At 57.0% G+C, this 20,671-nt stretch overlaps 1 protein-coding gene across 1 annotated transcript; it reads right to left on the reverse strand.

Annotated features, from left to right (window-relative positions):
- Nucleotides 1–17,441: 17,441 nt before the first annotated feature.
- Nucleotides 17,442–18,014, reverse strand: LOC141021737 (uncharacterized). Its single transcript, XM_073497595.1, has one exon. The coding sequence runs from the start codon at nt 18,012–18,014 to the stop codon at nt 17,442–17,444; it is 573 nt and encodes a 190-aa protein (XP_073353696.1).
- Nucleotides 18,015–20,671: the final 2,657 nt, after the last annotated feature.

The following is a 20,671-nucleotide window of genomic DNA, read 5'->3' on the forward strand; positions in this document are numbered from 1 at the left end:
GTCCGCACTGCGCCTGTCAACCAAGTGCACTGCATGCGTTAGCGCGAGGCCGAGCAGGGGGGTGGGAGGGGGGTCATGGCCCCCTCCCCACCCCCCATGCAAGGCCGAGCCTAGAACAAGCCGGAGCACGCCGCGTCGCCGCATGCGCAGGCGAGTCCGTCACACCCCGTCGTCTCCCAGTCTATCTTAGGGGTGTGGCTCTAGGGTTGCGTGCGTCATATTGTTGGAAAAACAGAATGTCCGCACTGCGCCTGTCAACCAAGCACACTGCATGCGTTAGCGCGAGGCCGAGCAGGGGGGCCACCCCCTGCGAGGCCGAGCCTGGAACGAGCCGGAGCAGGCGGCGATGCAGCATGCCGCGGCGCCGCATGCGCAGGCGAGTCCGTCACAACCCGTCGCCTCCCTGTCTATCTTAGGGGTGTGGCTCTGGGTTGCGTGCGTCCTATTGTTGGAAAAACAGAATGTCCCACTACGCCTGTCAACCAAGTGCATTGTGTGCGTTAGCGTGAGGCCAAGCAGGGTGTGGGGGGGGGGGGTCGTGACCCCCCTCCCCACCCCCCTGCGAGGCCGAGCCTGGAACGAGCTGGAGCAGGCGGCGGCGCGGCGTGCCGCGGAGCCGCATGCGCAGGCGAGTCCGTCACACCCCGTCGCCTCCCTGTCTATCTTAGGGTTGTGGCTCTGGGGTTGCGTGTGTCCTATTGATGAAAAACAGAATGTCCGCACTGCGCCTGTCAACAAAGCGCACTGGGTGCGTTAGTGCGAGGCCGAGCAAGGGGGTGGGAGGGGGGTCGTGACCCCCCCTCCCCACCCCCTGCGAGGCCGAGCCTGGAACGAGCCGGAGCAGGCGGCGATGCAGCATGCCGCGGCGCCGCATGCGCAGGCGAGTCCGTCACAACCCGTCGCCTCCCTGTCTATCTTAGGGGTGTGGCTCTGGGGTTGCGTGCGTCCTATTGTTGGAAAAACAGAATGTCCCACTGCGCCTGTCAACCAAGTGCACTGTGTGCGTTAGCGTGAGGCCGAGCAGGGTGTGGGGGGGGTCGTGACCCCCCCTCCCCACCCCCCTGCGAGGCCGAGCCTGGAACGAGCTGGAGCAGGCGGCGGCGCGGCGTGCCGCGGAGCCGCATGCGCAGGCGAGTCCGTCACACCCCGTCGCCTCCCTGTCTATCTTTGGGGTGTGGCTCTGGGGTTGCGTGTGTCCTATTGATGAAAAACAGAATGTCCGCACTGCGCCTGTCAACCAAGCGCACTGCGTGCATTAGCGCGAGGCCGAGCAGGGGGTGGGAGGGGGGTCGTGACCCCCTCCCCACCCTCCTTCGAAGCCGAGCCTGGAACGAGCCGGAGCAGGCGGAGACGCGGCGTGCCGCGGCGCCGCATGCGTGGGCGAGTCCGTCACACCCCGTCGCCTCCCTGTCTATCTTAGGGGTGTGGCTCTGTGGTTGCGTGCGTCCTATTGTTGGAAAAACAGAATGTCCGCACTACGCGTGTAAACCAAGCGCACTGCGTGCGTTAGCGCGAGGCCGAGCAAGGGGGTGGAAGGGGGGTCATGGCCCCCCTCCCACCCCCTGCGAGGCCGAGCCTGGAACGAGCTGGAGCAGGCGGCGGCGCGGCTTGCCGCGGCGCCGCATGCGCAGGGGAGTCCGTCACACCCTGTTGCATCCCTGTCTATCTTAGGGGTGTGGCTCTGGGGTTGCGTGCGTCCTATTGTTGGAAAAACAGAATGTCCGCACTGCGCCTGTCAACCAGGCGCACTGTGTGCGTTAGCGCGAAGCCGAGCAGGGGGTGGGAGGGGGAATCGTGACCCCCCTCCCCACCCCTGCGAGGCCGAGCCTGGAACGAGTCGGAGCAGGCGGCGACGCGGCGTGCCGCGGCGCCGCATGCGCAGGCGAGTCCGTCACACCCCGTCGCCTCCCTGTCTATCTTAGGGGTGTGGTTCTGGGGTTGCGTGCGTCCTATTGTTGGAAAAACAGAATGTCCGCACTGCGCCTGTCAACCAAGCGCACTGCATGCGTTAGCGCGAGGGCCCACCCCCCTGCGAGGCCGGGCCTGGAACGAGCCGGAGCAGGCGGCTACGCGGCGTGCCGCGACGCCGCATGCGCAGGCGAGTCCGTCACACCCCATCGCCTCCCTGTCTATCTTAGGGGTGTGGCTTTAGGGTTGCGTGCGTCCTATTGTTGGAAAAACAGAATGTCCGCACTGCGCCTGTCAACCAAGCGCACTGCGTGCGTTAGCGCGAGGCCGAGCCGGGGGTGGGAGGGGGATCGTGACCCCCTCCCCACCCCCCTGCGAGGCCGAGCTTGGAATGAGCCAGAGCAGGCGGCGACGCGGCGTGCCGCGGCGCCGCATGCGCAGGCGAGTCCATCACACCCCGTCGCCTCCCTGTCTATCTTAGGGGTGTGGCTCTGGGGTTGCGTGCATCCTATTGTTGAAAAAACAGAATGTCCGCATTGCGCCTGTAACCAAGCGCACTGCGTGCGTTAGTGCGAGGCCGAGCAGGGGGTGGGAGGGGGGTCGTGACCCCCCTCCCCACCCCCCTACGAGGCTGAGCCTGGAACGAGCCGGAGCACGCCGCATGCGCTTGACAGTCCGTCACACCCCGTCGCCTCCCTGTCTATCTTAGGGGTGTGGCTCTAGGGTTGCGTGCGTCCTATTGTTGGAAAAACAGAATGTCCGCACTGCGCCTGTCAACAAAGCGCACTGGGTGCGTTAGTGCGAGGCCGAGCAGGGGGGTGGGAGTGGGGTGGTGACCCCCCTCCCCACCCCCTACGAGGCCGAGCCTGGAATGAGCCGGAGCAGGCGGCGACGCGGTGTGCCGCGGCGCCGCATGCACAGGCGAGTCCGTCACACCCCGTCGCCTCCCTGTCTATCTTAGGGGTGTGGCTCTGGGGTTGCGTGTGTCCTATTGTTGGAAAAAAAGAATGTCCGCACTGTGCCTGTCAACCAAGCGCACTACATGCGTTAGCACGAGGCCCCACCCCCCTGTGAGGCCGAGCCTGGAACGAGCCCGGCGACGCGGCGTCCCGCGGCGCCGCATGCGCAGAAGAGTCCGTCACACCCCGTCGCCTCCCTGTCTATCTTAGGGGTGTGGCTCTGGGGTTGCGTGCGTCCTATTGTTGAAAAACAGAATGTCTGAACTGCGCCTGTCAACCAAGCGCACTGCGTGCATTAGCGCGAGGCCGAGCTGGGTGTGGGAGGGGGGTCGTGACCCCCCCTCCCCACCCCCTGCGAGGCCGAGCCTAGAACGAGCTGGAGTAGGCGCCGGCGCGGCGTGCCGCGGAGCCGCATGCGCAGGCGAGTCCGTCACACCCCGTCGCCTCCCTGTCTTTGTTAGGGGTGTGGCTCTGGGATTGCGTGCGTTCTATTGTTGGAAAAACATAATGTCCGCACTGCGCGTGTCAACCAAGCGCACTGCCTGCATTAGCGCGAGGCCGAGCAGGGGGTTGGAGTGGGGGTCGTGACCCCCCACCCCACCGTCCCGCGAGGCCGAGCCTCGAACGAGCCGGAGCAGGCGGCGACGCGGCATATCGCGGTGCCGCATGCGCAGGCGAGTCCATCATACCCCGTCGCCTCCCTGTCTATCTTAGGGGTGTGGCTCAGGGGATGTGTGCGTCCTATTATTGAAAAAACAGAATGTCCGCACTGCGCCTGTCAACCAAGCGCACAGCGTGCGTTAGTGCGAGGCCGAGCAGAGGGGTTGGAGGGGGGTCGTGACCCCCTTCCTCACCCCCTGCGAGGCCGAGCCTGGAACGAGCCGGAGCACGCCGCGTCGCCGCATGCGTAGGCGAGTCCGTCACACCCCGTAGCCTCCCTGTCTATCTTGGGGGTGTGGCTCTGGGGTTGCGTGCGTCCTATTGTTGGAAAAACAGAATGTCCGCACTGCGCCTGTCAACCAAGCGCACTCCATGCGTTAGCGCGAGGACCCACGCCCTTGCGATGCCGAGCCTGGAACGAGCTGGAGCAGGCAGCGACGCGCCGTGCCGCGACGCCGCATAAGCAGGCGAGTCCGTCACACCCCGTAGCCTCCCTGTCTATCTTGGGGGTGTGGCTCTGGGGTTGCGTGCGTCCTATTGTTGGAAAAACAGAATGTCCGCACTGCACCTGTCAACCAAGCGAACTACATGCGTTAGCGCGAGGACCCACCCCCTTGCGATGCCGAGCCTGGAACGAGCTGGAGCAGGCAGCGACGCGGCGTGCCGCGACGCCGCATAAGCAGGCGAGTCCGTCACACCCTATCACCTCCCTGTCTATCTTAGGGGTGTGGCGCTGGGGTTGCGTGCGTCCTATTGTTGGAAAAATAGAATGTCCGCAGTGCGCCTGTCAACCAAGCGCACTGCGTGCATTAGCGCGAGGCCGAGCCGGGGGGTGGGAGGGGGGTTGTGACCCCCTCCCCACCCCCCTTCGAGGCCGAGCCTGGAACAAGCTGGAGCAGGCGGCGGCGCGGCGTGCCGCGGAGCTGCATGCGCAGGCGAGTCCATCACACCCCGTCGCCTCCCTGTCTATGTTAGGGGTGTGGCTCTGGGGTCGCGTGCGTCCTATTGTTGGAAAAATAGAATGTTCGCACTGCGCTTGTCAACCTAGCACACTGCGTGCGTTAGCGCGAGGCCGAGCAGAGGGGTGGGAGGGGGGGGTCGTGACCCCCCTCCCCACCCCCTGCGAGGCCGAGCTTGGAATGAGCCGGAGCACGCCGCGTCGCCGCATGCGCAGGCGAGTCCGTCACACCCCGTCGCCTCCCAGTCTATCTTAGGGGTGTGGCTCTAGGGTTGCGTGCGTCATATTGTTGGAAAAACAGAATGTCCGCACTGCGCCTGTCAACCAAGCACACTGCATGCGTTAGCGTGAAGCCGAGCAGGGGGGTGGGAGGGGGGTCGTGACCCCCCTCCCCACCCCCTGCGAGGGCGAGCCTGGAACGAGCCGAAGCAGGCGGCGATGCAGCATGCCGCGGCGCCGCATGCGCAGGCGAGTCCGTCACACCTCGTCGCCTCCTTGTCTATCTTAGGGGTGTGGCTCTGGGGTTGCGTGCGTCCTATTGTTGGAAAAACAGAATGTCCCATTGCGCCAGTCAACCAAGTGCACTGTGTGCGTTAGCGTGGGGCCGAGCAGGGTGTGGGAGGGCGGTCGTGACCCCCCCTCCCCACTCCCCTACGAGTCCGAGCCTGGAACGAGCTGGAGCAGGCGGCGGCGCGGCGTGCCGCGGAGCCGCATGCGCAGGCGAGTCCGTCACACCCCGCCGCCTCCCTGTCTATCTTAGGGGTGTGGCTCTGGGGTTGCGTGCGTCCTATTGTTGAAAAACAGAATGTCCGCACTGCGCCTGTCAACCAAGCGCACTGCGTGCATTAGCGCGAGGCCGAGCTGGGTGTGGGAGGGGGGTCGTGACCCCCCCTCCCCACCCCCCTGCGAGGCCGAGCCTGGAACGAGCTGGAGCAGGCGGCGGCGTGGCGTGCCGCGGAGCCGCATGCGCAGGCGAGTCCGTCACACCCCGTCGCCTCCCTGTCTATCTTAGGGGTGTGGCTCTGGGGTTGCGTGCGTCCTATTGTTGAAAAACAGAATGTCCGCACTGCGCCTGTCAACCAAGCGCACAGCGTGCATTAGCGCGAGGCCGAGCAGGGGGTGGGAGGGGGGTCGTGACCCACCTCCCCACCCTCCTTCGAGGCCGAGCCTGGAACGAGCCGGAGCAGGCGGAGACGCGGCGTGCCGTGGCGCTGCATGTGCGGGTGAGTCCGTCACACCCCGTCGCATCCCTGACTATCTTAGGGTTGTGGCTCTGGGGTTGCGTGTGTCTTATTGTTGGAAAAACAGAATGTCCGCACTGCGCCTGTCAACCAAGCGCACTACGTGCGTTAGCGCGAGGCCCCACCCCCCTGCGACGCCGCATGCGCAGGCGAGTCCGTCACACCCCATCGCCTCCCTCTCTATCTTAGGGGTGTGGCGCTGGGGTTGCGTGCGTCCTATTGTTGGAAAAATAGAATGTCCGCACTGCGCCTGTCAACCAAGCGCACTGCGTGCATTAGCGCGAGGCCGAGCCGGGGGGTGGGAGGGGGGTTCTGACTGCCCTCCCCACCCCCCTGCGAGGCCGAGCCTGGAACGAGTGGAGCAGGCGGCGGCGCGGCGTGTCACGGTGCCGCATGCGCAGGCGAGTCCGTCACACCCCGTCGCCTCCCTGTCTATCTTAGGGGTGTGGCTTTGGGGATGCGTGCGTCCTATTGTTGAAAAAACAGAATGTCCGCACTGCGCCTGTCAACCAAGCGCATTGCGTGCGTTAGTGCGAGGCCGAGCAGAGGGGTGGGCGGGGGGTCGTGACCCCCCTCCCCACCCCCTGCGAGGCCGAGCCTGGAATGAGCCGGAGCACGCCGCGTAACCGCATGCGCAGGCGAGTCCGTCACACCCCGTCGCCTCCCAGTCTATCTTAGGGGTGTGGCTCTAGGGCTGCGTGCGTCATATTGTTGGAAAAACAGAATGTCCGCACTGCGCCTGTCAACCAAGCACACTGCATGCGTTAGCGCGAGACCGAGCAGGGGGGGTGGGACGGGGGTCGTGACCCCCCTCCCCACCCCCTATGAGGCCGAGCCTGGAACGAGCCGGAGCAGGCGACGATGCAGCATGCCGCGGCGCCGCATGCGCAGGCGAGTCCGTCACACCTCGTCGCCTCCCTGTCTATCTTAGGGGTCTGGCTCTGGGTTGCGTGCGCCCTATTTTTGGAAAAACAGAATGTCCCACTGCGCCTGTCAACCAAGTGCACTGTGTTCGTTAGCGTGAGGCCGAGCAGGGTGTGGGACGGCGGTCGTGACCCCCCTCCCCACCCCACTGCGAGGCCGAGCCTCGAACGAGCTGGAGCAGGCGGCGGCGCGGCGTGCCGCGGAGCCGCATGCGCAGGCGAGTCCTTTACACCCCGTCGCCTCCCTGTCTATCTTAGGGGTGTGGCTCTAGGGTTGCGTGCGTCCTATTGTTGAAAACCAGAATGTCCGCACTGCGCCTGTCAACCAAGCGCACTGAGTGCATTAGTGCGAGGCCGAGCAGGGGGGTGGGAGGGGGGGTCGTGACCCCCCTCCCCACCCTCCTTCGAGGCCGAGCCTGGAACGAGCCGGAGCAGGCGGAGACGCGGCGTGCCGCGGCGCCGCATGCGCGGGCGAGTCCGTCACACCCCGTCGCCTCCCTGTCTATCTTAGGGGTGTGGCTCTGGGGTTGTGTGCGTCCTATTGTTGGAAAAACAGAATGTCCGCACTGCGCGTGTAAACCAAGCGCACTGCGTGCGTTAGCGCGAGGCCGGGCAAGGGGGTGGGAGGGGGGTCGTGGCCCCCCTCCCCACCTCCTGCGAGGCCGAGCCTGGAACGAGCTGGAGCAGGTGGCGGCGCGGCGTGCCGCGGCGCCGCATGCGCAGGCGAGTCCGTCACACCCTGTCGCATCCCTGTCTATCTTAGGGGTGTGGCTCTGGGGTTGCGTGCGTCCTATTGTTGGAAAAACAGAATGTCCGCACTGCGCCTGTCAACCAAGCGCACTGTGCGTTAGCGCGAGCCCGAGCAGGGGGTGGGAGGGCGGATCGTGACCCCCTCCCCACCCCCTGCGAGGCCGAGCCTGGAACAAGCCGGAGCAGGCGGCGACGCGGCGTGCCGCGGCGCTACATGCGCAGGCGAGTCCGTCACACCCCGTCACCTCCCTGTCTATCTTAGGGGTGTGGCTCTGGGGTTGCGTGCGTCCTATTGTTGAAAAAACAGAATGTCCGCACTGCGCCTGTCAACCAAGCGCACTGCGTGCGTTAGCGCGAGGCCGAGCAGGGGGTGGGAGGGGGGTCGTGACCCCCTCCCCACCCCCCTGCGAGGCCGAGCCTGGAGCGAGCCGGAGCATGCCGCGTCGCGGCATGCGCAGGAGAGTCCGTCACACCACGTCGCCTCCCTGTCTATCTTAGGGGTGTGGCTCTAGGGTTGCGTGCGTCCTATTGATGGAAAACTAGAATGTCCGCACTGCACCAGTCAACCAAGCGCACTGCATGCATTAGCGCGAGGCCGAGCAGGGGGTGGGAGGGGGTGTCGTGACCCCCCCTCCCCACCCCCCTGCGAGGTCGAGCCTGGAACAAGAAGGAGCAGGCGCCGACGCGGCGTGCCGCGGCGCCGCATGCGCAGGCGAGTCCGTCACACTCCGTCGCCTCCCTGTCTATCTTAGGGGTGTGCCTCTTGGGTTGCGTGCGTCCTATTGTTGCAAAAACAGAATGTCCGCACTGCGCCTGTCAACCAAGCGCACTACGTGCGTTAGCGCGAGGCCGAGCAGGGGGGTGGGAGGGGGTCACGACCCCCCTCCCCACCCCCTGCAAGGCCGAGCCTGGAACGAGCCGGAGCAGGCGGCGATGCAGCGTGCCGCGGCTCCGATTGCGCAGACGAGTCCGTCTCACCCCGTCGCCTCCCTGTCTATCTTAGGGGTGTGGCTCTAGGGTTGCATGCGTCCTATTGTTGGAAAAACAGAATGTCCGCACCGCGCCTGTCAACCAAGCACACTACGTGCATTAGCGCGAGGCCGAGCAGGGGGGTGGGAGGGGTGGTCTTGACCCCCCTCCCCACCCCCCTGCGAGGCCGAGCCTGGAACGAGCCGGAGCAGGCGGCGACGCGGCATGCCGCGGCGCTGCATGCGCAGGCGACTCCGTCACACCCCGTCGCCTCCCTGTCTATCTTAGGGGTGTGGCTCTGGGGTTGCGTCCGTCCTATTGTTGAAAAACAGAATGTCCGCACTGCGCGTGTCAACCAACCGCACTACGTGCATTAGCGCGAGACCGAGCAGGGGGTGGGAGGGGGGTCGTGACCCCCCTCCCCACCCTCCTTCGAGGCCGAGCCTGGAACGAGCCGGAGCAGGCGGAGACGCGGCGTGCCGCGGCGCCGCATGCGCGGGCGAGTCCGTCACACCCCGTCGCCTCCCTGTCTATCTTAGGGGTGTGGCTCTGGGGTTGCGTGCGTCCTATTGTTGGAAAAATAGAATGTCCGCACTGCGCGTGTAAACCAAGCGCACTGCGTGCGTTAGCGTGAGGCCGGGCAAGGGGGTGGGAGGGGGGTCGTGGCCCCCCTCCCCACCCCCTGCGAGGCTGAGCCTGGAACGAGCTGGAGCAGGTGGCGGCGCGGCGTGCCGCGGCAACGCATGCGCAGGCGAGTCCGTCACACCCTGTCGCATCCCTGTGTATCTTAGGGGTGTGGCTCTGGGGTTGCGTGCGTCCTATTGTTGGAAAAACAGAATGTCCGCACTGCGCCTGTCAACCAAGCGCACTGTGCGTTAGCGCGAGCCCGAGCAGTGGGTGGGAGGGCGGATCGTGACCCCCCTCCCCACCCCCTGCGAGGCCGAGCCTGGAACGAGCCGGAGCAGGCGGCGACGCAGCGTGCCGCGGCCCTGCATGCGCAGGCGAGTCCGTCACACCCCGTCGCCTCCCTGTCTATCTTAGGGGTGTGGCTCTGGGGTTGCGTGCCTCCTATTTTTGAAAAAACAGAATGTCTGCACTGCGCCTGTCAACCAAGCGCACTGCGTGCGTTAGCGCGAGGCCGAGCAGGGGGTGGGAGGGGGGTCGTGACCCCCTCCCCACCCCCCTGCGAGGCCGAGCCTGGAACGAGCCGGAGCATGCCGCGGCGCCGCATGCGCAGGCGAGTCCGTCACACTCCGTCGCCTCCCTGTCTATCTGAGGGGTGTGGCTCTGGGGTTGCGTGCATCCTATTGTTGCAAAAACAGAATGTCCGCACTGCGCCTGTCAACCAAGTGCACTACGTGCGTTAGCGCGAGGCCGAGCAGGGGGTGGGAGGGGGTCATGACCCCCCTCCCCACCCCCTGCAAGGCCGAGCCTGGAACGAGCCGGAGCAGGCGGCGATGAAGCATGCCGCGGCGCCGCATGCGCAGGCGAGTCCGTCACACCCCGTCGCCTCCCTGTCTATCTTAGGGGTGTGGCTCTAGGGTTGCATGCGTCCTATTGTTGGAAAAACAGAATGTCCGCACTGCGCCTGTCAGCCAAGCACACTGCGTGCATTAGCGCGAGGCCGAGCAGGGGGGTGGGAGGGGTGGTCTTGACCCCCCTCCCCACCCCCCCGCGAGGCCGAGCCTGGAACGAGCCGGAGCAGGCGGCGACGTGGCGTGCCGCGGCGCTGCATGCGCAGACGACTCCGTCACACCCCGTCGCCTCCCTGTCTATCTTAGGGGTGTGGCTCTGGGGTTGGGTGCGTCCTATTGTTGAAAAACAGAATGTCCGCACTGCGCCTGTCAACCAAGCGCACTGCGTGCATTAGCGCGAGACCGAGCAGGGGGTGGGAGGGGGGTCGTGACCCCCCTCCCCACCCTCCTTCGAGGCCGAGCCTGGAATGAGCCGGAGCAGGCGGAGACGCGGCGTGCCGCGGCGCCGCATGCGCGGGCGAGTCCGTCACACCCCGTCGCCTCCCTGTCTATCTTAGGGGTGTGGCTCTGGGGTTGCGTGCATCCTATTGTTGGAAAAACAGAATGTCCGCACTGCGCCTGTCAACCAAGCGCACTACGTGCGTTAGCGCGAGGCCCCACCCCCTGCGAGGCTGAGCCTGGAATGAGCCGGATCAGGCAACGACGCGGCGTGCCGCGACGTTGCATGCGCAGGCGAGTCCGTCACACCCCATCGCCTCCCTGTCTATCTTACGGCTGTGGCGCTGGGGTTGCGTGCGTCCTATTGTTAGAAAAATAGAATGTCCGCACTGCGCCTGTCAACCAAGCGCACTGCGTGCATTAGCGCGAGGCCGAGCCGGGGGGTGGGAGGGGGTTGTGACCCCCCTCCCCACCCCCCTGCGAGGCCGAGCCTGGAATGAGCCGGAGCACGCCGCGTCGCCGCATGCACAGGCGAGTCCGTCACACCCCGTCGCCTCCCAGTCTATCTTAGGGGTGTGGCTCTAGGGTTGCGTGCGTTAGCGCGAGGCCGAGCAGGGGGGTGGGAGGGGGGTCGTGACCCCCCTCCCCACCCCCTGCGAGGCCGAGCCTGGAACGAGCCGGAGCAGGCGGCGATGCGGCATGCCGCGGCACCGCATGCGCAGGCGAGTCCGTCACACCTCGTCGCCTCCCTGTCTATCTTAGGGGTGTGGCTCTGGGGTTGCGTGCGTCCTATTGTTGGAAAAACAGAATGTCCCACTGCGCCTGTCAACCAAGTGCACTGTGTGCGTTAACGTGAGGTAGAGCAGGGTGTGGGAGGGCGGTCGTGACCCCCCTCCCCACCCCCCTGTGAGGCCGAGCCTGGAACGAGCTGGAGCAGGCGGCGGCGCGGCGTGCCGCGGAGCCGGATGCGCAGGCGAGTCTGTCACACCCCGTCGCCTCCCTGTCTATCTTAGGGGTGTGGCTCTTTGGTTGCGTGCGTCCTATTGTTGGAAAAACAGAATGTCCGCACTACGCGTGTAAACCAAGCGCACTGCATGCGTTAGTGCGAGGCCGGGCAAGGGGGTGGGAGGGGGGTCGTGGCCCCCCTCCCCACCCCCTGTGAGGCCGAGCCTGGAACGAGCTGGAGCAGGCGCCGGCGCGGCGTGCCGCGGCGCCGCATGCGCAGGCGAATCCGTCACACTCCGTCGCCTCCCTGTCTATCTTAGGGGTGTGGCTCTGGGGTTGCGTGCGTCCTATTGTTGGAAAAACAGAATGTCCGCACTGCGCCTGTCAACCAAGCGCACTGCGTGCGTTAGCGCGAGGCCGAGCGGGGGGTGGGAGGGGGTCACGACCCCCTCCCCACCCCGTGCAAGGCCGAGGCTGGAACGAGCCGGAGCAGGCGGCGATGCAGCGTGCCGCGGCGCCGCATGCGCAAGCGAGTCCGTCACACCCCGTCGCCTCCCTGTCTATCTTAGGGGTGTGGCTCTAGGGTTGCATGCGTCCTATTGTTGGAAAAACAGAATGTCCGCACTGCGCCTGTCAACCTAGCGCACTGCATGCATTAGCGCGAGGCCGAGCAGGGGGGTGGGAGGGGTGGTCTTGACCCCCCTCCCCACCCCCCTGCGGGGCCGAGCCTGGAACGAGCCGGGGCAGGCGGCGACGCGGCGTGCCGCGGCGCCGCATGCGCAGGCGACTCCGTCACACCCCGTCGCCTCCCTGTCTACCATGCGCAGGCGAGTCCACGTCGCGGCGCCGCATGCGCAGGCGACTCCGTCACACCCCGTCGCCTCCCTGTCTACCATGTGCAGGCGAGTCCGTCACACCCCGTGCGCTTGTCAACCAAGCCAGGATGTGACGTGGGATTGTGCCGTTGTAGCCAAGTGAAAAGATTCGCCGTGGTAGTGTTTTTGATTGGCTGGAAAAAATATTCATCTAAGCGAACTGCAATGCTTTATTGACAGCACATCTTCCGTCCCATACCGGACTACACAGCGGACTGCATTTTTTTAATGTGAGGGGGTACTGGAGTAACTTGCTAGTTGTGCGTCATTGGGCTTTGTTTGTTTTTGGGCTGTGAGAATTTGTTGGGCCTGTGTTCGGGGAGTGAAGACGCATTGGGCCCAAGTCGGCCTGTGAGCACGGCTGGTTCCCGGTGCGTTGTGTGCGGCCTAATGTTTAGTCCCACCTCGCCTGCGGAAGGCGCGCCCGATCTGTTTATAAGCGCTGGCGAGGCAGCCGTATCGAACTCCTCTGGTTACTTATTTTGGCGCTTATACACGGCGCTCGCTTCTCTATGCTCTATGACCTGTGGGCCCATGTGCGCCCGGCCCCATGCATTGTGGCTAAGAACGGCTCACCTACGGTGGGCGCAGACCTACTACGAGACTGGCTGGTGCCGGATGCACCTATGGTGGTCAATTTTTTCTATGTATTCTCTATCTTAAGTATTTTTTTTCCATGCAGTTGCGTGCACTGCTTAGCAAAACAACCTTGCACTACATTGATAAGGGTTCTGTACTGCATGTGCACGCATTCCATACTACACATGTTTGCGCTACATTTTTGTGCACTACATGGCCCGCATTTTTCTTTATTGTTTTTCCCTCTTACGTATCATTTTTCTAGTGTACGGGTGTGCACTGCTTTGTTGCCTCTATGTGCACTGCATTCGTCATAGTCCTGTGCTGCAGGTGTACACATTTTTTCACTGCGTGCATCCTTCTTTGTGCCAAAGTTGTGACTGGTTATGCCAACGCTGCGGACTGCATGACTTACATTTAAGTACTGCATCAGGTGCACTAATTCTGTGGTGTGCACTGCGCGAAAGTGCTTCTCTTGTGGTTCATTTTGAGCATGTACCGCACTTCATGCACACATATAGTGAACTTCCTTGTAAGACTTTGGAGAACTGTACACATTTTGTAGAGACCTATTACGGGACTGGCTGGGGCCTGGTTGTAGCTAGGTGGTCAATTTTTTCCTCATCTGAAGCATTTTTTTCTTTTGGAGTATATATTTCATGGTAGTACAAATGATGTCATTTGTACTACTTGCACTAACGTTGAGTACTGCACTGCGCCATGCCAAGTCTGTATGTTGTGCAATGAACGAAAGTTGCTGCAGCCCCTTCGTTCTGCATTTATGCACGTACTGAACTTCATGTATACACTCGGTGAACTGCCTTTTTGTTATGTGAATTGTATTCATGTTTCTTTATAAATATTAATATTAATTTTCTTTTTCTATAATTACTTTTTGTGGACTGCATGTGTACAAATGTGTAATGCTTATTTTTTAGCATTGTGAACTGTATTAATCTTCCTTTTTTAGGTATGAGTTGTAGTCAGATTACTTAATTTTTTTAACATTGTTTTTGAATATGTTTTGTATGTGAATAGTATGTTTTGGTATCACACATTAAATTTTTCAAAGTTTTCTGGATACTTGTTCTAACACAAACTAATTTCAGCGAAAGCAATTGATCAGAAGCAAACTGTGATACATAAGCAAACAACAGAAATAAAATTTAATGATAATTCTAAAATGACATTGTTTTTACAAAAGAAATGTTCGATATGAAGCAATGGACATAATCAAAAGCTTGCATACATGAAACAAAGAACAACACAACGACTAAACTAAAGTGAAACTAAAACATAGCCCTGAATTATTTCTAGTTGCTGTATTGGATTACAGCCTTGTTCTTCTTCTGCTTTGCTTCTTTGTCTCTTTTTGCCCTGTCCAGTCCCATGAAGACATCGTAGATGATTCTCCATGACTCATATGTTGCGAATGCATCTATTGCTGCATACTTGATAAGCTTTTCTGGCAGTGGGCAAAATCCCCACAGTGTATGGTCCTCCTTGCGGTTAATTTTTTCTTCATGTCATGGTAGTGAATGTCTATCATCCTGCCGGCAACATCAGCCAAAGAGTCAAACTTCTTTTTATTGTATGGGTCTCTCCATTCCACCTGAATATCAATTTAGTTTTCGGAGTTGATCTCCAAACCAGATAGCTTCAGCTTGCTTTTGTCTCCTTCAATGGCGAATCCGACGAAGGTGTACTCACCATTCATGAGGAATTTGTCTAGTTCCATTGGCCTGCAAGATGTTTGTATAGAGTGAATATAGTTTATTTTCTTAGAAGTACCAATGTTTTTTGTTTTTTCTGAAACTGAACTGCAATATGAATATCTGAATCTGTTGCGTTGAGTAGTTGCTAATACTTTGTTCAGCATAACTAGTAAATCTGATAATATATTGCATAAACAATGCATGTTTTGTGCATGATTGTATTCTTGAACTGAATTTCATACATGTTTTGTATAGTAATGTTGCAGTTTTCTATTGTTCAGTCAAATAGTTTGTATTTGGTAAAACAAAATAAAAATGCATGTATTGCTAGATCATATAATTCAAGAATTAAACACATGAGTGACATACATGGAGCCAAATGAAAATTGTCAATGAATTCATATGCTATGCTTTTCAAAAATGAAAACCAAAGTTTAAATATTGGCGATTGCAGTGAAGAAAACTTAAAATCAATATTGACAATCAATAGTACAGATTGATAGTTATTCTGACATGTCTTTAGCTGCAGAGATGTGGTAGACAAGGCATTATTTTTCTATGCATAGCTGGAGCACTGCTGCCCGCTGTGGCTTCACGTAGTGCGTGTACTCGACATCAACGCCAACTAGTTTGAGGGGCACTCCACCGAGCTTCCTCCTGAGCATGGACAGCATCTTGTCCACGTCTTCACCCTTGCTTGTGCAAACAACGTGGAGCTTGTGGTTGCCGTGGAGGTCGACGTCGTGGAGCTCCCTGGTGTACCTGCGGCGCTGCTTGTAAAGAGGTGCATCCGCCATGACTCTCCTCTGCTCTCTCGTGTTTGTTCTGGTGAGAAGAGGTTTGTGAAAGGAAGTGTGGAGAAGATGATGCATTGGATTTTTTTGGGTACGAAGCAGTTGTGTTTTCTCCTCTGCTCTCCTTGACAGGACGTGGGAGAGGTGGAGCGGGGTGGTAGCGTGGTGGGCCTCTGTTTTTAGTTACGTGGCAACTACAGAGAGGTTCTGCAATGAGGAGGCTCTGTTAGTGCGTTGGAAATCCGAAACCTCGTGTCCTCTTTTTTCGTGACTTGTTCAGGTGTGCACGCAACTGTCAGAAAATGTGATGATTGTGTTTTTGGTGAATTTTTCTATTAAGTGCATTTCTTTGATATCAGAACAGAAATGAGTACGTCCACATAGTGTACTGCATGGAAGTGAAATATATTCTTCGTGCACTGAATTATATCGGATTAGGATTGATACAAATGTACGCACATTTAGTTTCTTGATGGAGTTCTTTCATGCAGTTCTTTATTTTATAACGGACTGCTTTACTTAACTAACAGGGCTGCATTCTTCATTTTTAGCCATACTGCAATGCAGTAGAAGGAGAACTGCATTTCAGAAAAAAGAATACTTCGTGCTTCCACGTGGAGAACTGCATTGTTTGGCATCGCGGACAACATTTGTACGTTTACTTCGGGCTTTTTGTGTTTTATTTATTAATAGCAAACTGTAGTTTCTGGCAGTGCCCACGCACATTTTCTTTTGTTGTTGTTATTCATTTAAAAAATGTTTCTCATTTTTCTTTGATGTTTTACTTTTGAAGTTATTGTTTTTTCTTAGTGGGCCTTGTTGGGCCTGTCTTCGGGGAGTGAAGACGCATTGGGCCCAAGTCGGCCTGTGAGCACGGCTGGTTCCCGGTGCGTTGTGTGCGGCCTAATGTTTAGTCCCACCTCGCCTGCGGAAGGCGCGCCCGACCTGTTTATAAGCGCTGGCGAGGCAGCCGTATCGAACTCCTCTGGTTACTTGTTTGGGCGCTTATACACGGCAGTCGCTGCTCTATGCTCTATGACCCGTGGGCCCATGTGCGCCTGACCCCATGCATTGTTGCTCAGAACGGCTCGCCTACGGTGGGCGCAGACCTACTACGAGACTGGCTGGGGCTGGATGCACCTGTGGTGGTCAATTTTTTCTTTCTTTGTATTTTTTATCTTACGTATTTTTTTGAACGTAGGGGCGTGCATAGGTTATCAAACCATTCATGCACTGCATTGTTCAGGGTTCTGTACTGCATGTGCACGCATTCCGTACTACATGTTCAGTTCTCATTTTTTGTTTTCATGTTTTTGCTCTTACGTAATCTTTTTTCCAATGTAGGGGAGTGCACTGCTTAGTAAACATACCTGTACTGCATTGATTATGTTTCTGTACTGCAGGTTCATATATTTCCGCACTACATTTTTTTAATGTAGGAGCGTGCACTGCTTAGCAAATCATCCGTGCATTGCATTGATCAGGGTTCTGTACTGCATGCGCACGCATTCCGTAGTACATGTACAGTTCTCATTTTTTGTTTTCATGTTTTTGCACTTATGTAATCTTTTTTCCAATGTAGGGGAGTGCACTGCTTAGTAAACATACACGTACTGCTTTGATTATGTTTCTCTGCTGCGGGTTCATATATTTCCGCACTACATATACAGGTCGCATTTTTTCTTTTTGTTTTTTTCTCTTATGTATTCTTTTTTTCAAATTTAGGGGCATTCACTGCTTCGTTGGGTATGTGTAAACTTCATTCGACAGAGTATGTACTGCATTGGTACACAATTTGCACTGCATGCGTGCTATTTGCACACTGCATCTTATTTTCGTTTTGTGCACTGCTCGAATCTAATGATTCATAAGCAAACAACAGAAAACAAATTATCACAGGCATTCTGTACGACAAGTTCATCATCAGCAAACTAAGTTCAACAGAAAGCAATCTAACATAATCAAAGTTTACATCATTACAAGCGATTCTGCATGGCAAGCAAACTAAGTTCAGCAAAAGCAAATGATCACAAGCAAACTAACGATACATAAGCAAACCACATAAAGGAAATTTGATGATAATCCTAAAACAACGCTGGCATTGTTGGCTCTTTGGCGGCACCATCTTCTTCTTCACCAGGTAGCGTCTCCCCATCCCCAGCTGCTCCTGGCGCGCTTCTTGGAGGGCTCCTCCTTCTCCAGCTTTGCACGGCGAAGCCCGTCCTGGGTGAGGGTGATACGGTTCCATATCTCTACGGTGCGTAGGCGTCCTTTGCCGCGTACTCGATGTGCCTCATGGACAGAGGTAGGGTGGCCCAGCGCTTGTGCTCGTCGTCAGTGATCTTCTTCTTCATGTTGTTGTAGTAGTCGTCGATGAGCATGCCGGAGACGTCTCCAAGGGAGTCCAACTCCTTGGTTGCCTCGGGCACCCTCCACTCCTTCTGGATGTCGACGAAGTTGGCGACCTCCAGATTGACGCGCTCTAGCCTGGTTTTATCGCCGTCGATGGAGAAGCATGCAAAGGTGTACCTGGGGTCGGCGAGGAAGTTGTTGAAGACGGTGCACCTTTCAGCGGCGCTCAGTTGGAAGAGCAGCACCGGGTGTTTCTTGCCGATGGAGAGTTGGCAGAGGGCGGGTTTCTGCGTCACTTCAGGATCGTTGTTGTACTCGAGATCAATGCCGACGATCTTGTGGCGCCGGAGGCTGAGGTGGCGCTCGTACTGCGCGAGGGTGATCGCCATCTGCTTCTTATCGTTGGTTTGGATGACGTGCAACTTGGTGTTGCCGTGGGCCTCCACGTCCTTGTACTCGTCGGCGAACGCCATCGCCGGTAGTAGGGCTTGGTGTTTTGCGTGGATATGGATGTGATGGAGCGATTTGGTGGCAGCGCAATGGATACTTGTTGTTGTGGATGAGAAGGCCTATGGCAGGGGTCTGAATTTAAGGGGAGGGCGCGGTGTGAGATGGCCGCATCGGATGAACTGCACGATCTCGGTGACGATGCGGTTTGTGCAGATCGTGGGTTGGTGTTGCGTCTGTGATCGTGGGCTTGTGGCGATGGAGCCGCTCTGATTGGGTGGTTGTATGCGAACGTGGTGTTTTTATATATGATCAGTAAAAAATTTTAACCACCACTATCTGTGCAAACGGGCATTTTGTCACGTTTATATGTATCATGCGTGATAATGAAACTGCATTGGTTAGAGTACCGCACTGCATCGTTTGCAATGGAGAACTGCATGTTGTCTACAGGTGCGTACTTCATCGTGTGCAATAAAGTACAATGTATTCCGCAATTTTACGAGTTTTTCGCTGTGTTCTATACCATGTATTTATTCATGTAGGTAATCCGGAACTGGATTGCTAAACCGTACTTCTTCGTGTAATGAAATGCACTTCATTTTTCTAGTGCTGCGTACTGCATCTGTTTGTTTGCCTGTACTTACTGCAGTCCCTGGTACGGGAGGGGTAGGGGGTTGGGGGCCCATTTTTTTTGTTGTGTGGCACTTATTTGAATGTAGACTTTTTCTTTTCGGATGCGTTTTCTTAACATGCGTTTTGTTTTTGATTTTAACTTTTTTTACGAACTGCGTTTATTTTATTTTTGTTTTACCGATTGAACTTTATTGTTCTTCATAGATAACTGCATAATGTGCGTTTTGATGTGGTCTTTCTTATTTTAGCCGGGCCGTTTTTGGGTCAGCCCATTTTATGTTGCTTTTTGCCACACGCGGGCCTCCTACGTGTCCATTCCAGGCGATCCCACCGCTGACAGGGAGAGAGACGGAGAACAATCCCCTCTCCTCTCTTGCAGTTCCTCCCTCGAGAAAAACCGCCGTCGCCCGAGGAACCGCCGCCCTCAAGAGGTTCTTATTCCTGCATTCCGCGTCGTCGTCCGCTCCGCGAGCCCTTGCCGCTGCGCTCCCGCAGCCCTTTCGTGTCCGTTCCCGTCGCCGCACCCTTCCCCTCCCCGCCGTCGCCGCCGGCGCCGCACCTTTTTTGTGGTACATTCCGCTTGTTCTCGGTCTTGATCGTCCCCTTGTCTTGTTTTGTTATTCTCGTAGTTGCTGTTGCTATTTTTGCTTGTGTAATTTTTCTGTAGGCAGCCGATTTTATCACGATTTTGGAGTCGATACTCGTGTGTAGCAAGGTGGATCTAGGGTTTCGTGAGATTTTTGCCGAATTTGTTGCTTATATCTGTCACTTCGTCGTTTTGCTGCAGGCAAACACCATGGCTTCGCTGAGCAGAGTTGGGAGGAGGAGTTCAGGGTATGTGGAGTGCTTATTTTAGGCTTTTGTTTATTTTTCTTTGATGTTTATCTAGTTTCCTAAATCATCGTGCATATTGGTTTATGCTCTGTTAGTTGTCAGCGTTCGTTTGCATTATTTTGTCACGTGATATTTTGTAATTTCTGTTTCTGGTTCTTTTTGAATCAAGTAGGTGATTGTGGTTCCCATAATGATACACCAATTGGCTCTCGTTGTCCTGGTGGTAAGGATCATGGTGTGGAGGGAGGACATCAATTGAATTCGCCGATTGAAACTTCTCCCATAAGTGTGGCCCCTCCTTCTGGTATGTGATTGATTTGTTTATTTTGTGTATGCTGGTTACTTTGATGTTGTACCAATTGATGTTGCCTTGCTGTATCTAGTCCGGCATTTTGTTGGGAAGAAACATGAAGTTAGTGTATGCAGCACTGTATTTATTTTGTATATGTGAACTCCACTATATGTATGTGTGAACTGCATTGTTGTTTTATTCAAGTTTTTTGTGCAATGCAATAATTTTTATTTTTAGCTTATGGTTGGAGCACTGCATTTTATATGTCTAAGTGTACTGCATTTGTTCTTTTTGTGCAGTTTTTAACGACCATAGTCAAACTTCATTTTGATGCAGTGTCTGTTTTCCATGTTGGGGCGCCTAGGTTTGAGGAGGTTACTCAATTGATTGACCATTATTTTGCAGAGGGTAATGTTGGTGTGAGCTTTGACTAGAGACGTCCCGTTTTGTCTGAGACACTGTCTCAGTCTGTTGATGGTACAGAGGAAGTTACACGGGATTGGATGGTCACGAAACAGCTTCGTGAATATGAGTTGAAGCAAAGCAAGAAGAAGTTGAGGTTTGAAAGTGACTCAAAAGAGTTTGCGGAGAAGGAGAAGCAGAGGAGAGCTGCAGATGGTGCCAAGGGTGCCAAATTTGCCAAGGTGAAGAAGCCTTCTTTGCAGAAGAAGAGGCTGAGTACTGTTGCTAAGGAAGGTGGTACACCTCGGCGGAGTCCACGTGTTGCTGGCATGAACAAGAATCTTGGCAAGAGAACTGCTGAAGCTGGTGGAAAGGATGATCATCAGTGCAAGCGACTACATGTCACTGAAGGTCCCAACTCTTATGATGACGACTTTGTGCTTGCTGATTTTGTGAGGGATGTTCATAGTGGTAGACGCAAAGACTGTGGTTCATCTAAGAGTCTACCCAAGCATGCCC

Source organism: Aegilops tauschii, chromosome 4 (assembly GCF_002575655.3).
Source record: "Aegilops tauschii subsp. strangulata cultivar AL8/78 chromosome 4, Aet v6.0, whole genome shotgun sequence".
Lineage (NCBI taxonomy): Eukaryota > Viridiplantae > Streptophyta > Magnoliopsida > Poales > Poaceae > Aegilops > Aegilops tauschii.

Coding starts and splice junctions, on each gene's coding strand:
- LOC141021737 (XM_073497595.1), bottom strand. CDS start 18,014: ATGGCGTTCGCCGACGAGTACAAGGACGTGGAGGCCCACGGCAACACC.